This window comes from Trichoplusia ni, chromosome 14, assembly GCF_003590095.1.
Source record: "Trichoplusia ni isolate ovarian cell line Hi5 chromosome 14, tn1, whole genome shotgun sequence".
In the NCBI taxonomy this organism is placed as follows: Eukaryota; Metazoa; Arthropoda; class Insecta; order Lepidoptera; family Noctuidae; genus Trichoplusia; species Trichoplusia ni.
In genome coordinates this window covers 4980469-4998248 of record NC_039491.1, presented here as the reverse complement: position 1 = coordinate 4998248, position 17780 = coordinate 4980469, and the positions used below count along the sequence as shown (strand labels likewise).

Genomic DNA, 17780 nt, shown 5'->3' with positions numbered 1-17780 from the left:
TAGAATAAGCAGTTTTAATAGAAAAAAAAACCATGACCAAACCAAGACCACACCATGTGCGAATAGTTTTCTTCAACATTGTTTTAAAAAAAATGTTTTATTTGTGTATATTTTGATCCCACAAATAAATATAATATTGGGACTTAGGATATGACGCAATGTTATGCGTATTTCTTTAAACATATCATCAAGATAAATTACATTATGATACTATTTATAACTTTTCACATAAAATTCTCGTTCAAATATACGGTTATAGTTTCCTTCCAACTTTAATAAACAAGAGTCATTATAACTATGTTATTATGACGATGATTAACAAAACTACATATTCCCAAGGTATTAAAATGCTGCATACGCTACAGCCATTTTTAACTTGATAGTAGGTACATTGTTTATTTGATAACAATCTCGTATACTAGAGTCATTTGCCTGTAATGACGGTGGATGGACGACCATTTAAACATTATATAGCTACGACTGTGTTCATGCAGACATAAAATAGTTTTAATGTAAGTTTCATATTTGTCTAAAAGTATGTATGTCTTATAAAGCTAATTATACTTGTGACTATTTTGGTACGTATATTTAGACATAATGTTATTAACAACACTACTGAAACTAATTTTCATTGTTTCAGGCATAGAACACGAATATTAAATATTGCTGTGAGTAGTCTACAAAAAAATAAACGATGATTAAATATTAATAAGATATTGATAGTGCGGAAAACTAATAGGTGTAGGATAGAGTAAAGAGTCAATAATAGCAAGCATACTGTTAAAACAAAATGTAAAAGCTTACCGCTGCATGTTGCGTAGCATCGGTGACATCAGTCTCGAAGTTCCACTGGGCAGCAACATTATTAGTACATTCCTTCGAAGCCTGATCATCAGCCTGTGTCAAGAAATCTCTTATCTGCTGTATATTCACGTGAGGCACTCTTTCATCCAAAGTATTCCCATTACCACCCCTGTTAAAATCATAAGGATTCGCTCCGACGTAATTAGGGTCATTACGAACGAAATTAGGATCATTCCTCCTAAAATTAGGATCGTTATTTACGTCTATCGAGTCATCCCGGATTCTGTCATCGTAAGGCCTAGACGTCGAACTGGGACTTCTACCATTCCCGTAGTCCAGACTTGGATAACCGTTATTGCTTATATCGGGATTTATGCTATATGGGGTGGAAGAAACGGAGTACACTCCAGGCGATTGACTTGACGATACCGGCCTCGCAGAACTATACTGAAAGTTCCTATTAACGTCGTACTGGTTTCCAGGAGAGTTAATAGACGCTGGTGTACTAGACAACAAGCCATATCCACCATAATTTCGCTGCGTGCTTGAAATTGGCGGTAAATCCAACTGCGGTTCGGCCGAAGAATATGTCAAAAGCACCAGAATAACTTGGAACCACATTGTGGGATGTTTAGTAAAAAAATAGTTCATGGTAAAATGGTCAGAGCTGACCTAGTTGCGCGAGGTTCTTAGCAGCCAATGGTGCGTGGTGCTTGTTTGGTATCGCGTTTACGACTGTCCGTCTGTAAGCTTGCTTCTGAACTCGGGCCGTGTGAATCGGCTTTGTCTGGCTGTACTTCTGCGTACCTAATAGACTTGAGGTCATAATGCGTCATGTCTTACGTTTCATCGTCACTTTACGGGGTTACATGGAATGGTGTAAGGTTTATCAGCTGGGGTAGTAGGAGAAGGAAATGATACCCTACACTTAGCATATTAGGACATGTTTGCTTTGGTTAAATTCGTTATCGTTTAATGGATGTTTGAATAGATTTTTCATGACATCGCTTTGATTTTTGCAATATTAAGTCCTAGCTTAATAAATTAATTATTATTTAATTTGCATTTCAATAATAATTGTTTGCAGTACTCATAATATAACTGAATGAAACGCTTGAGCTACTTAAAGTCACTTTACGTATACGAGTCAGTAGTTGACATTGTCTATAGTATATTAAGTTTTTGTAATATCCCACGGAAACATTTCGTGTCAAACGCACCGTATATGTAACACACTGATTTAATCTTTTCAAATAGAACAAAAACGATATTGACAACAAGAGCGCTTTATAACGAAATGCGGTTTCCGTTTCAGACGTCGTAATATTGAACATTGTATAAACTACTATATTTATTTGTTTAATACTTCTTATTATAAACAAGTACAATGGCGGACTATATGGAGCTGGAATATAGGTATGTGCATCGGTGTGTTTTTTATATACCTTTATTTTTTTTCTTTTATGTTGCAGTAGTGTAGAATTCGAAAAGAGCAATTCATACTAACTAGGTCTAGCTATCCTTAATTGTGATATTAGATAATGTTATTTATTGCTTAAATATACTTATTTAAAAAAACAACCTACATTTTCATCCAGTTTCAAGTTTCAAGTCTTCGACTCTCTATATCCCGAACAGAATAGATATAGCTATTTGGAAGAATATGTTTGTGTAAAAAGGTGTTACATAAAATAAACTTCTAAGACTAAAGTGACCATGAAAAATCGTAGATCTCATCTTCAAATGCTTTAACACTGATTAGTCATCTAGCGAGAAAATTTACTATGAAATTCTTGTTTAAATGTTCAAAATCACCATAAAATTTATCAGCCTTATAGTTGTATAATGAATTAGTTTCTGAATTACAAAATAATTTAACGCATCAATTGATGGTGCTGTGATCATTTATGCGTTACTTCGACTAATTACATTAAACAATTATGCCTATCTATCTATACCTACTCTTAATCTCACAAAAGTCAAAAATTTACAAGATACTTTTTTTGTTGTATTAATTAAGTCTATTTGCTAAGAACCATGTGTCGAGTCGTGAGTGACTCACACTAGACCAGTTTATTTGAGAATATTGTCCTTATATTTAAACACCAATTGACTTTTAAGAGTATCAGTATCACGTAAATAAGTGATATTAAATACCCAGTAAATCAGAAAAATCCTGCGAATACGCTCTTCAACAATCAAGTATCATTGATTAAAACTTAGAACAACGCCAAAAAGGTTTATGTAGGTGCCTACGTAAAAATTGTTTAAAAAAGTCGCTCAAAAGTGAAATTATCCTATTTACACAACGCCCAAAACAGCAATCAACACTCCTTTTGTCAGTGACCAACGAAATCACTTAACACTAAGGTGTGTACTCACTTAGAAGTACCCAAAGGACGTAAAATCCCAGCTGTAATGAATTCTTAGAGTTATATAACATTGTGTTACACTTATTTGTTACGCAAATTGTAAGACGCGCTGATGTGCGCGGGGCCTTACATCGTTTGACAATTAAGTATTGCAGGGATTACGAGGAAACATGAATTATTTAACGTAAAAGGTATTCCCACAAAAAAATAATCAAACCAAAAAACAAAATAGAATCTGGGAGCTTTCAAGGTGGCTCCAATTGGATTTTTCCGATCTATCACCCCGCTGTCTCCCCTTAGGGTGACAGATAGGAACAAACATAATCAGCTACTGCCCCACAGTACCTATATACAATTACAACCAGTCAGATCTGAGGGAAGATCTGACTGATTTTTAGTACCTAAATACGTAGACAAAATAATGAATACGGTTAACGCGACTCTTAATCGCTGCAAACGATGAAGGTAGGTCCCCTTATCAATGTATTCATGCCACTATCTATACGGCTTTTCCTTCATAAGCAACACCAGTCCCTAAGCAATTAGATAATCGTCATACACTAGTACTAAATATTCAAGGCCTGTGCCCATTTCCTGGTGACAAAGAAAGCTGTAACAGCGAAAGTAGTGATAACGCAATACACTCAGGAAGTTGTGACCTAATGAGCGGTTATTATCTCCTAGTACTTACTATTTTATGCCTTCAAACTTTTGGAGTACCTAACTAATAATTTAGGTTAAGGAGATAATTTTTCTTACGATGTAGAAAATATAATTACAAAAAAACATTAATATTTAATATTCTTCTAATATTATTGTTAAATTAATTTGGATCTATCAATGTTTGCGCCCCTTTCACGCAAAAACCATGGAACTTGGTGCTCAGATAGTTCATAACCAGGATTAAAACATGGGAGTAGTTAGTTTTAGTAGTTATTTGTTTTATTAAATAAATTTAAATTAAACTGTCCCCGATACACTTGCAACACAAAAAACAGATTGGAATTGCGACACATCTAAATCTTAAGGGAAACCACAATAATTATAGTAAGAAATTTTATATCTTATCAAAATTGAATCATTCAGCCAGATAATTTTAAGCGGTAAAGCCATAAAATGTTCTTCAACCGAGACTTAGTCATCATTTGCTTTACGCGTGCTCTATTATAACAAAAAGCTTTCTTTCCTATATCAGTACTAAATTGCACAACGATACATAATACACACACCAGTATCTCTAACAGATGCCATCGTTTTCTAAACAAATCAAAGGGGAATTTTAAGTGTGTGTGAAAGAAAATACTGAGAAATTATATAGAGCTGCTTAATTGTGCGTATGAAATGCGTAGGTACGTGCGTACGTACCTTCAAGACTGCAGAAAAACCTAGTATTATATCAATATGATAGTTTTCTTAAACCAGAATTTTAATTAAATATTAAAAATAAAAATTAGATATTAATTAAAATCATAACTACATCAATCTACTATTGTGACTAATAATTATAACCACTGATAGTATAGGAGACACATTAAAGAGAAAATAGTGTTCCTAAAGTTTTAAGGTTCATATTTTTTTGTTAAACTGGATAACTGAAGTTGTTGTTTTCAGGTCAAAGCATAACTATAATATTTACATGTTACTGTTGTATTGACAACTCTAGACATATACCACAACAGCAACACGCAATTTTCCTATTGTGCCAGTTTTACCGTGGGAATTATCAACCTGTACCTACGAACATTACATTATAATACTTACAGTACTATATGCATATGCTATGCGTACTAAGTGACAAATTACCGCAAGTGTATGTGAATATGGTAACGCAAGGACTATTTTTTTATGGTAAAATTGTTGGTAAATGTGACCTTGACATAGGTCTAGCAAGAGAATCGCGCGTGACAATTGTGGCGTGTGCAGTATTTTATAGAATGTCTTATGTTTGTTTAGAAACAATATAAAATTGTTTTACTGCATAATTGCATTATTTACTTGTTTATGTCTATGCTTTGTGACGAGTGGATGAAATAACATAGAACTTGCGTTATTAATTGGGAGGTTTTGTGCCTTTAGTTATAGGGACGTTAAAATGGATGACAAAGCCCATGCTTTATACACCACGCTTCTAAAGTGAGATTGCGTATATGAAAGCTCTCGGTAGAAAGAGTTGAATGAATATGTTATAAATAAAAAAGTTATCTACAAGAAAAGTCATATTCTAGGCAACGACTTGACTTTTTGTTTGTCTAATCTTAAATTGATGTCAAATTACACAAACATTTAGATATAATAGTAAAATTGTTCTATCTATTACTCGCACGACTGAACGACGACCGCGAAGTTTGCAAGGTCAACCATTTATGTAACGAAATTGTTAAAAGATTTTGATCTTTATTTCAATGCACAGAAGATAAATGGTATCTGTAAATGGTAAATGGATTTAAAGTATGGTTTCTTATAAAACATGAGTTAGTAATGCAACCTATTTGCGTGTTTTTGTACTCAAACCCCATTTTAACATGATATTTCTACAAAAAAGATAACTTTAAGTTCTACTTTAACTACAGTTTTTTTCAGGACTTCCATAATGTTCTTTTAACGCAATTCATACCTTGCCAATGCAATGTACCTTCTTGTTATCTCTCGTTGACTGGTAGTAAATACCTCATTAAGTCCACCTCTGCATATACTTTCATGTAAGTATAAGGAAAATAAATAATTATCAGAGTATCTGGTAGGTATATTTATAATGCTAAAAATAAAGGTATGATATTCCTATAATAGTCTAAAAATATCCGGTATCTAAAAAAGTCCGTAGAGACAATCGAGGGAAGTAACTGAAAAGGTTTGTAACCAACCTTCTCTTTTTAATACAGAATAAAATTCTAGAAGTTCCATTTGTTCCAGAACTGACTATTTATTATCTGTATCAACTTAGTGACTCATTTTTCCTACAAATAACCCATGGTGACGCCTTTGAATAATTACGGCGACCAAGACCGTAAACAAAGGTAGATACTTAAGTACAATAAAAACTCCTTGTCATAACTAAGTGACCAGACTTTAGCAAAAACTTTGACTGATTAGGTCGAATAAGTTACACTAGTATGGTACAATAACAGCGTTTATCGTGGGAAAATAAGCTTAAATCTTAATCTTAATAAACTCTAAGAAAAAAATGTATTAATTATAAGCGGGCCTTGAATCGATTTCCAATTTGGAATTAGTTAAATAGTATCGGTACTAAGCTCACACAAACTAATATAGAAAAGCTTTTAGGTTATTAATTTTTCTTTGGACTCAAAGAACTCGAAAAGGCATTTCAACCGATTCTATATTTGATGGAGTTTTTAGCGAAACTCTATAGCCACCTTCCAGCGCCCGCATCTGATCAGCTATTTGTTTCATCATTGACACATTGTCACAAAATATACAATGTATGCTGTCAAGATTTCAACTCAATCGGGAAGTGGACCAAATTCAACTTGCAAGTTTTGAACCCTGACAGACAACGGGACAGGTGAAACTAAATTAAAGTTTGTAAATTGAATTTGTCTCTATTTGTAAGAACGGTATTAACTGTTTTTAGCTACGAACACTCATCATCCCATCTCTTGGCGAACTTGATCTATTATTACTATTGCCTGTATGAAATTCAACGTATCAATGATAAAAATACTTACTTTCTTGAAACTTTCCGCTGTTTACAGCTACCAATTATTCTGCATCCTTAAGAATCTAACATCCACGTCATATCAGTTCGCAAAAGAATCTATTATCGAAATCAATATACAATAGATTACTAGTTAAAGGCATCTTATTACTATAAGGATGTCAACAATTTTTTATTGGTACCCACATCACTACGTTTAATTGAAATCTTTTGTTCTCTCGATAAAAAAATATTGTACCTACGTCATTCCTATCCAATAAAATCCCGATCCATTCAATTTAAACATCTATAGACCCAGTTTTTTTAGATAACTGTAATTAAGGAAAATTTGAGACGTTTCCTAACCTGCAATGTGGAAAATACTGAAAAGGTTTGTCATTATTTTAATCAGACACAAACATTATAAGTATGATTTTTTTAATCCGCAAAAGTAGACATAGCGATTAAGACAAGCTTAGAAAACAAAGACATTATCTTATTCTCGCATGTCATTCAAAATTAAATCACAATGTACGCCCTTCAAGAATAGGAAGTTATCCAAATGACAAGATTGCCAAATTGATGGTTTTCTATCGTCATTAAATATAGGACGGTGTTATGCGTACATGCTACGTGTGACATTGCTTTAATTGTCGCACTTGGAGGTTATGTTGTATCATATTTGGTATGGAAATTGAGGTATGATAATCACTTGTATACGCCCTGAGTATGTCGTGTTGATTGCCGTTTGTATTTAGTACTTGTCTATACTAATCCGAAATAGTTAAGCCAGAAGAAAAGAACAGAGCCACAGAGAACAGAACTTCGAGAGCCATATGACAAATAATTCGATATTACATAATATGTGTTTAAAGCTGCCGGTGATCAAATTGACTCTTATGATGTCTTAAAAAAATCTAGTGCTCATCTACTACTTGTCATGGTTAACATTTGTGGATATTCTTTACAAAAATGTAGCAATTTTTTCATTCAATATGCTTGTCATTATAATTTTCAATTTACTATGATAAACGAAATTCAGCAGAAGTCTGTTGAAAAGTTTAGTCAGTCCGAGAGGTCAGGGTTGCAATTGTGACATTATGCAACGACCCATTGTGTGACATCCTGTCATTGAAAATTGTATTTCGCCGAACTATAACTGTGACTTGGGATTATTTCTAGTAACAATACTTTTACCATCTACGTTATTCAGTGTTATAATAATATTTTGGGCCAGACTCTGTATTGCACAAAGGTTAATTTCAAACAAATAAATAGAGACAGAATTATAAAAGATAGAAAACCTCGTTGCTTTACATTTTAATGATAATGTGTGTCCATGTCACGTGAATTGAAATAATCCAGATCTCTGGACCATTCTCGTTTATTATGCCATGTAATTTCTTTTATCTTAGGTAAATAATAATAATAAGTTATCCATACTTAATATATTTTAATGCAATTCAATTTTTGTCTTGTTTTTGTACTATAAGTAAAAGTATATTTCCATTTATTTACGCTGAACCGTACGTCTTTAGTTTTTCGTTGAAACCGGACACCTCCATTATTGACCTTTGTTCAGCTGTGCAGTATGCTAGAAAACAAAATAATTATTAAAATTACAATAAAAGAAAAATAGCCTTGATGGTATTGTTTGAGATGTGTCGTACTATTTCAACACCAGGATATTTTCTTAGAGGAAACTTGTGAAATAAAAATGTATATATAGACGACTTTACCACGATATGACATCAAATACTTACGGACTGTACTAGGTTCCCAGCCAACAAACTCTCCAGTTCTTTTGTTTTCTTCCTTAAGCCAATCGTATAACGGTTCAAAATACTCCAGCACACCACTGGCATCCATATTACGCTGTCCAGTCAAAGCTTCCATTGCATCAGGCCAAGGTCTTGAAGATCCAAGTTGAAGCATTTTGCTGAAAATTTGGCATTTATTTATGAGTAAATTTAGTATTATAACAATATTTTTTTATTTGTCACTTTATTTTACTTTATCACACCCTGATGATGACCTTCAGTAGTTGGATAATTAAGAGGTGCGCTGCGACGCTTTTACAAAATATTTATAGTACTGATATATTTACCCCAAAGCTTCGCCGGCCTCAGCACTCTTATAGATGTCGCAGGTTGAAAGCAGTTTATTCGGGTCCCCGGGAGTGTACTCGCCGGCCAGTTGGCACAACACGCGATGGAATTGGAACTGGATGATGTATGAGATATAGTACCTGAAATATGAAATATTTATGTTTCAATTTTGAGTTCCAAGCCGTAGAGAATGAGAAGCAGGATAGTTGTTTTTTATATTTAATAAATGATAGTGGCTCCTATATTTTGTTTTTCTAAGCGCCTGTTTCACAATCACAGATTAGCTGCTATCTGGAAGATAAATTGAAAACTTCAACATTCTTTGTATTAAAAAATCTGTCAAGTAATTTAACAGACTTGTGATTGTACCAATATGTACGTATGCGCCAAAAGTGGTTTTATCCTTCATATTCAGTACCTTTAAATCTCAAGAAATCTATGCCGATACATATTTTTGAAGCAGTAAATAAATCTCAATCTCACCTCATATATTCAACATCAGCAGAAACATGATATTTGGCTGCAGGGTCAAAGTCATCTTCAGATCTAGGTGCAGGTGGTTCAACTCCTTGCAGAGATTCTCTTAATTGCCAGAAATGACAGTTATAATCCTCAGTCGTAGTGATACCGCGGAAGACGCCATAACGGAACAAGTCAAGTAGATAAGCGAAAGGCAGGAAAACAATCTTTTCTAATCCCTAAAAAAAGAAACAAAAATACTAACTTAACCAATCCTTCTTTAAAATTGCCTGAAATTTCGAATAAATTGATTAATATTTACCATTTTATACAGCTGATTAATGTTAGATTCGAGGTCTTCAGGACCGTCTTCTAAGAGACCCATCACTTTCAAGTGCTTTGGTGTAGCTACTGACAAAGCAATGACATCTCCCACCGCCTCATGGAAACCTGGATTGGCTCCTGCTCTGTAAATTACTGGTTGATCTTTGTACTGGATGTAGTACTGGATGTGCCCCATTTCATGATGAGTTGTCTTAAAGAATGCGTCAGTGATAGTGGTGCACTGCTTAATCCTGTGGATGAAAAATCATCTTAAATACAAGTACACAAGGATCTCTCAACTTCTGAGCTTGATTTAAATAATATATTATCACAGTACCTAAAATCTTCACCATCAAAGAAGTCCCAAGCCGAAGCATGGCAGACTAATTCCCGGCCATCGTCTGGTTTCTCAATAATAGACTTCTCCCAAAAGATTTCTGGCATGGGACTCAGGTTTATTGATGTGAAGAATTCCTCTGCAGTCTTGAACATCTTCAAAGCCGTGTAGTTCTGAAAACATCATTACGAAAATGTTCAAAAAATATAGTAGTATAAAGATTAGAAGTACCTACTGGAATGTGGTGTTTACCTGGGCAATCAATGCAGCAGTAATATCGACTTCAGGTTTATCGGGATACGGCCTAGTGAATTTCTCAACGTTGTTCCAAGTTTGTGCCCAAATGTTACCTGGATAGAAAAATTAACGTCATCCCCATATTATGACTAGAGCATGCATGTTTGACAGTCAGATAGTACTTTTGATAAATCTGTCTGCTGGACGAAATTAAAAATCTTACCTAACAAATGTGCCGGAATAGGTCCCCTAGCTGATACAACGCTCTCTCCGTACTTTAGCCTTAAATGTCTTCTGACGTAGGCGTGTATCTGTTGGTACAGGGGCTTAATTTGCATCCACAGACTGGCGAATTGCTCTTCACTGTCGGTGGACTCGTATTCACTCAGCCAATATTCGGCTACACTGTCGTATCCTAGAAATTATAGAAAGAATTCGGAGCTGATTAAAAAAAATAAGGGGTATTTCAAACACATTTAGATTTGATTCTTTGGTTCCCCACAATTAATCTTCGTCAATTGATATAGTTTTACTTAGCCAACCTACTCGTCTAATAATTATATTACTCCACAATGTATAAAATCTTTTAAAACAAGTTTACCGTTTAATTTAGCGGCTTCGTTGTCCATCAAGACATACTCAGTGAAATCATTCTTTGATGCAGCTCCAGCTGCTTTGTGCCATTCCAACCACGTGTACTTCAATTCTTCAGGGTCATTGCTGGTTGCGAAAATATTCGTTACCTCTGCAATGAAGATTTTTTATATATTTAAATATACGATATTTAAATAAAATAATAATAACATACCACAACATTAAAACAACGCCATCTAGTCTCAAACTAAGCAAAGCTAGTATTATGAGTACTAGAAGTAGTGTAATTTATCCATATTATGCATTGTACATACATAGGTAATATAGATAAACCATACTCAGAGGCAAAACCAACGTTCTCATCACACAAACATTAGTCCTGCGTGTGAATCGAACCCACAACCTCCGGTATAGCAGTCAAAGTCATTAACCGCTGGAGCAACAGGACCAATATATTGACACTAAAAACGGACAAGCTAAAAACTCTTTTAAACGTTCTTTACCTGGTTCGACATGAAGGTCACACTTCGTTCGGTTATTGTAGTCACAAATGGTAGCTTTAGCATAGGTCGACTGCATACTATTGATGGCATTGATGAGACGCTCATTCAAGTCCTCAGGTAACGCAGAAGTACCAAGTTTGGAATACTTCTCGAACATTCTCTTAAGATCTAAATCTTCGTACTCATGCCATAAATAGCTCATAGTATCTTTCCAATATTCCTTGTTTTCTTCAGCTTGTTCGAGTGATATTTGTAGCTGAAATTGGATAATGTTTCTCGTTAGGTAACTTTCTAGTGATTATTTTAATTGGTATCTGAATGTATGACAAGGTCTTCATAATCCAAATGTTTCTACATATACACCTAACCTAACTAGTTTCAAATGGATTTTATTCGAGCTAATTGTTGTTAGAACAACAACATTATGTTAGAACTACAAAAATAAATGATCTTTTATATGCAAAAATGAATGCCAGGTCTTTCCCCAGCAGTGGAACTCTTGTAACCAATAAACATAAGTAAGGTTTCAACGTAGGGATTTATAAAAAAACCTTTTACTTACTTTCATTTTGGATTTGTATGACCGATAACAAAAACAATTACTTTATCATTCCATTTTATAACATTAATTCACACTTACCAGCCGATCTTCATTAAACTTCGTAAGGTTAGATTGGTAGTCCCACGAGGCTATAGACAGCTTGTTCTTCGCCTTGGACATGATTTCGTCGAGTGTTCTCATGTAGTCCCTACCCGCTGCTTCTTCAGCCGCCCTCTCCACAGCTCTGCCTCTGGCTGCCACCACGAAGACTGACGCAATGGCGCCCACTAGGGCTAGTTCTCCGATGATCTTCATGACCATCTGTGGTTGGAAAGTGACATGAATCAATTAATTTGTGTCAATTTCGCTCTCTGCTCTTCTTAAATACCTTAACCCTTATAAGTTTACTCTTTTAATTAATTCATTAATTATACATTGCCAAAAAAATGTAGTCTCATAGTTTGTAAACAAGATTTTGTTGTAGTTTTTGTGATAAGCCTGTGAGAGAAAGATTATTTTCTGAACTTATCTTGAGAAATTTCATCTTCACAAATAACAACACAAATACGCTGATAAAGATATGGCACTTTTATCGAATATCGTAACAAAATCACCTGACAACGCTCTCAAGTACATTGTAGGTACATACTATTAAATTAAACTAATAATAAAGAGACAAAAAACTACCAACCTACAAGATCACACAGTTTCACAAACGACAATGACCAAAACATTCTCATATCAATGCATAAATACTGAAGGTAGAGTCAAAAAAGATTAACAAAACAGCGTGTCAAGGATTAGGCCCCGAAAGGTCAACGATCGTAGTATCAATATTGTTAAAAGTTAATTGAGCTGAACGTCTAAGAAAAATATTGAGTACATAAGCGCATTGTACTTTACTAGCCTGCTAGGTTTTTTACTAATATGCCTGTAACGGCAGTAGCATAAGTTCGGCTGCATCAGTTGATTAAAATTAGGTAGGTACGTGTACTTAAATATATTTTTTCAAAAAAAAAATGTAATCTTGAGTTTTAACATTGATTTTAACATGAATAAAAAACCTGCGTCATGTTTTATGCCGAAAAACATTCATATTAATAAGTCGTTTTTAAAGAAAGATCTATTTCAGAACCTTACCTAAGTATATTTTCTCTAAAGACAAGACACGAATAGTCGATAACTATCGATAAAATTCTAACACCGTTTTGTAACAATGGATAAGCATCATATTTATCATTGTTATTGCATCAAACTGTATCAATCATATCTTACGAGGTTACAATTGTCCACACTAAGGATAACAAACAAGATTTACCTTGGGCATACTGATGAACATTGCTAAAGATTAATTAAACCTTATTTGTAATATCAATAAGTCCGACAATCATTTAATTACACTCTTCATATTTTTAGAACACTGCAATTAAAACGAAATTCAAATCTATTTTGCGTAATAAATTGGTCATAGAACCACTCTATACTGAAGCTGTGCACTAAATGTCGCAATACACAAATAGGCATAGTTAAGCTAATGCTAATCCGATCCTGTCATAAAGGTTTCTTGTTGCTACCTCATAGAGGCTTTCAACGCAGTACAACCTAAATACACTTAAGCAAAATATTCTAATTACTACTCACGTAAACTACTCTTTTAGTAGTTTGACTAAAATATCCACAAGGCATGTTGAAAAACACACAAAACTAGTAAGATCTCGGAGTAAACTAAAAATCAGAGCGTCTGTGCTTGAAAACACTGATTATTATGTAAATTAATTACCTACCACTGTCATGCTTTTAGGATTTGAAATGTTTTGTTTTACGGAAAAATTGTTGCCGAAACCAATGGAGGTGACGGACGGTTTCATGTCACATCAACAATTCTATTGAAACTGTAATACGTTTTATTTACGATCTATTTTTTTGCAAATAGAATGACCAATACAACAGCTTTTTTTAATAATCTGCAAAGAACCATTTGTGGGAAGATAATCTCCTCTAAGATTTTTAACTCTCTGTATGATTTTCGTTACTATCAACGTTCAAAATTGTATCATAAGTCGTTGTTTTGTTTCAGGAGCCAATCAATTATAAACACGCAATCTTTTACATAATAATTATAATAAGAATTACTTCTAAGAAAAGCCCATGATTTTTATAGTTAATGAACTTAAATAGGGACAAGGTGCATTAACATTACAATGAACTAACTTCAACTGCGCAACGCATGTGACTTTAGTAGTTTTTAAACCAATGCGACACGATTAAATATCTTCGGGAGACGTTTTTGTTTTTAAAATTCCTAACCTAACATAAAACACTATTTTCATAAGGTGATTTGTGATCGCAGTAACATTTTCTCCTTTTTAATTTAAACAAATTGTGCATTAACTTATAAAACCTTTAGTCACCGAATCTTGAAGAGTATTAATAAGCGTTAAGAATACTGTCTGTCAAGTAGCATTGTGATTTTTTGTCGTGAAACTGTAGTCCTAGTACGCTAAAATAAGACATACCTACTTACGTTGATACATACGCGTCATAAATTTTGTCACAAGACAATCGCGTATAAATTATTCGTGTTGACATTTAACGTTTAATAATCTACAATTCAATTAAAACGTGTGTATTAACCTTTTACTGTCGTGCATTAAAACAAAATAATTACTTACGAAACATTTTCTATCCGAATTCATAGTAAAATCTTTTCGATGAACTTAAAATTGTTCACAAAATAACGTTTTCAAGGGTTGTGAAATATGTGTCTTGAGGATTTATGGACAAAGTCCTTTTTCGAAAAACAATAACACAACCGCTGCGCTAGTTGAAATAACGGTCATCTCAGGGAAGATCCAATGGAATTATACGGCTGAATAAATTGTGATCGCTTCACCTTTTCTTAATGGAAATAAAACGAGGAAAACATGTTTTTTTTTCGTAACGCAATCACCAAGTTTTCACTTTTTTATTCTAAACTTAGATTCTATTAACTACTTAAACATTATGTTAGAAGTAATTGTTTTAATCGTCATCCATGTTTTGACGTTCGCTATTTTGTAGCCTATTTTGAATAAATGGATTTTAATTTTGATTTTGTCGGGCCTTTGCAAAAATGCATTTTTGATAATTTATTAAAGGAAATAACATTTTTACGGTCTTGTTTGAAATTTTTGAATACATCGCTAACGTTCTCATTTTTTTACAAAACCGTTGAACATTTAAAATCAGCATTACATCAGTGTTTAGTTTAAAAAAAAAAAAACGGAAAATTTACTCACCGGTTGCTTCTCTCAACGTTCTGATACACAACTACCACTTGTCCCGGTACGTGATACCGTTTTATCTTATACGCCTCTTAAATGATAAAATTGACTCGGTAATCTAACACCTAACACCTGAAGAAACTGTGTCCGTCTGTCCATCGGTAACACCGGCTCTGTCTGTATCTTTTATAGGCACTCTATTTTTGTAATTGTTTTGTATCCTAAATCGTCCTAAAACCAGTTTTAATAAATAAACAATACAATAAAAATAAATATGCTGCTTGATTCAAATTTTGAAACTAGTTCGTCGGATTATGAATCAAGTCAGTGTAGATAATTATATCTCTCTTTATTTTATTATTTTGGAAAAAAAACAAATTCATGATCGTAGCAACCGTTGCTTACTTTCGATTTTATTTTTAGTGCCTATTAGTAAAGTAGAAAAAGTTTTTACCCTTTGGGTGCGGAATCAAATTATTGTAAACTATAGATCTGCTCGTCTATCACCGTCCGATGAATCATTGTGATTAGGTAGTTGATATTTTCACACATGATATCATTATTTTCCCTCTATAACAATAAATCGAAGTCAAGCAACGGTTGGTACAGTCTTCAATTATAGATGAGCACTTTTTTTTGTTTACCTTACCTTTAGTGTAAAGAGTCCGACTTGCTCCTGACTGGTTTAGTGTTAATAGTTTTCTTCTTCACTTCATAATTTATAATAAGCATATCGGTACTGCTAAGCTAGTATAAGTTAAGACAAGAGTCCCGTGCGTTGTCATTGGCTATAATCCAAACGTGTTTGGTTTGCATAAATGTGATGTCGAGGACAATTTAATTTTCCTTAATACCTACTACATTAAAACGCGTTGTCTTGACAAAATATTTAACAACAAAATGATTGTCTTTTGGTTTCGTTCTACAAATCTGGTATTCCAATAGTAAATAATGCGACACATTGCCATGTGCCATCTAAAACTTGGGAGATGTTGGACAGTGGTTCAAGTTTCATCAGTAAGAGCCTGACACTGCCCATTTCCTCCCCCGTTAGTGCCCATGACAATTCCCCGCCTTACCAAAAAAGGTAGTCAAAAATAGTAGGTAGGCATTTTCATATCCGAGCGTTATGTACCTACCTATTTTCTTTCAACTAGTAGTCGTCTCAATTTTCAAAGATAAAATTGGCTTATCCCATGTCATATTTGCTCTTATCGGCTAATGGGCTTTGAACTCAGACTTTAGAGAATAAGTTATCAAACCATCGAGAAATCTTATCTTGAGCCCATTTATCAGTAAGAAACTGTCTAGCATTTTAAAAACATCTGTTTTAAGTTTATCTGTATCTTCAAAACTAATGCAACATCGATCAATGGCTTAGGAGTAGCGAGTGTTATAAAATTCAAAACAATGCAAAACATTATGGTTGTAACATTCGTTAAGCAAATTCCTAATTAATATTAATAAATTTATAACACCGTATTTCAGTTTTTTCTTAGCGTATACACCAAAAATGTGTGTTTTTCAGTTTTCTTTAAGGACTGAGCAGCACAAAAACCTGTATAATGATTATATTACGGGTTTTTGCAGATGGATACGAAATCTGCCAGAAGGATAACAATTTTTTTTTAAGAGTAAATTGTAACAATATTGCTTCGGATCCCAAATAAAACCCAAGTAATTCCTTATAAAAAAACGTTTATTATGAATACTGTGTTGCTTGTCTGCTACAAATTAGACTAAGTGTTGTAAGTACTCATCGCGTCACGACTCCGCCGGATCCTTTGCTTCTGGCTTCGAAGCTTCTTTCGCGCTCAGCGCCGCTCGCTGCTCCGCTGTACAGTATTCTGTAAAACAATAAGGTTAGATAATAAATAAAATAAATAAATGGTTTGAGGAGTAAATTATTCTAAACATTGCATGGGTAAGAGTTAAGCTATCTGAAACAAGCTTTATTTTTGTAAAACTTTTCTTTATTTATCCCAAGCTTTTTGGTAAGGCAATTTTCCAAAGAGGTTTCGTGGACACAGAGAACCTCGAACGTCGCAAAATTTAAATACATCTCTATAAAATTGCGAATATATAAATGATATGATGATGATAATTATATCAGTATAGTTTCAGATTTGACAATGAAGATCCTGTCAATTTATCAAATTACAGGCAGAATAATGCGCATTACGATATGTTTGTACTTACGTGATTTACTAGGCTCCCATCCAATATATTCGCCGGTGCGCTGGTTCTCTGCCGTAAGCCATTCTTGCAGTGGTCTGAAGTACTCCAACAGACCATCAGCCTTCATCTGTCGTTGGCCAGTAAGAGCTTCCATCGCGTCCGGCCATGGTTTTGAAGATCCCATTTTCAGCATGTTACTATAAACGTGAATTGGAAACTACGTTACACATTTATCAGATAGTACCTATATACTTGAGCTTTACATGTCTCTCTACTAGCTCCACAAGAGCTAGTCACCAACGCTATGGGTATGATGCTGGCGAGCTCTTGTGAAATTCCCCTACACAGCTTGACTGATTCTCATGAAATTGCGGGTGCAGATCGGGTAGGTTCAAGGTGGCAAAC

At 34.0% G+C, this 17780-nt stretch overlaps 1 protein-coding gene across 1 annotated transcript in view; it reads right to left on the bottom strand.

Moving 5' to 3' along the window:
* Positions 1 to 17780, bottom strand: part of LOC113500811 (angiotensin-converting enzyme-like) — a 75751-nt gene that overhangs the window by 22199 nt on the left and 35772 nt on the right. Inside the window, exons 11-25 of the mRNA XM_026881709.1 lie at positions 17397 to 17572; positions 16965 to 17044; positions 15213 to 15221; positions 12034 to 12255; positions 11394 to 11649; positions 10898 to 11041; positions 10520 to 10711; positions 10312 to 10409; positions 10060 to 10232; positions 9721 to 9973; positions 9423 to 9637; positions 8939 to 9079; positions 8595 to 8770; positions 8349 to 8425; positions 805 to 1476 (exon numbers count right to left, since the gene is read on the bottom strand). Of these exons, the coding sequence (XP_026737510.1) occupies positions 805 to 1476; positions 8349 to 8425; positions 8595 to 8770; positions 8939 to 9079; positions 9423 to 9637; positions 9721 to 9973; positions 10060 to 10232; positions 10312 to 10409; positions 10520 to 10711; positions 10898 to 11041; positions 11394 to 11649; positions 12034 to 12255; positions 15213 to 15221; positions 16965 to 17044; positions 17397 to 17572 (2884 nt within the window). The remainder of the gene's footprint in view (positions 1 to 804; positions 1477 to 8348; positions 8426 to 8594; positions 8771 to 8938; positions 9080 to 9422; positions 9638 to 9720; positions 9974 to 10059; positions 10233 to 10311; positions 10410 to 10519; positions 10712 to 10897; positions 11042 to 11393; positions 11650 to 12033; positions 12256 to 15212; positions 15222 to 16964; positions 17045 to 17396; positions 17573 to 17780) is intronic.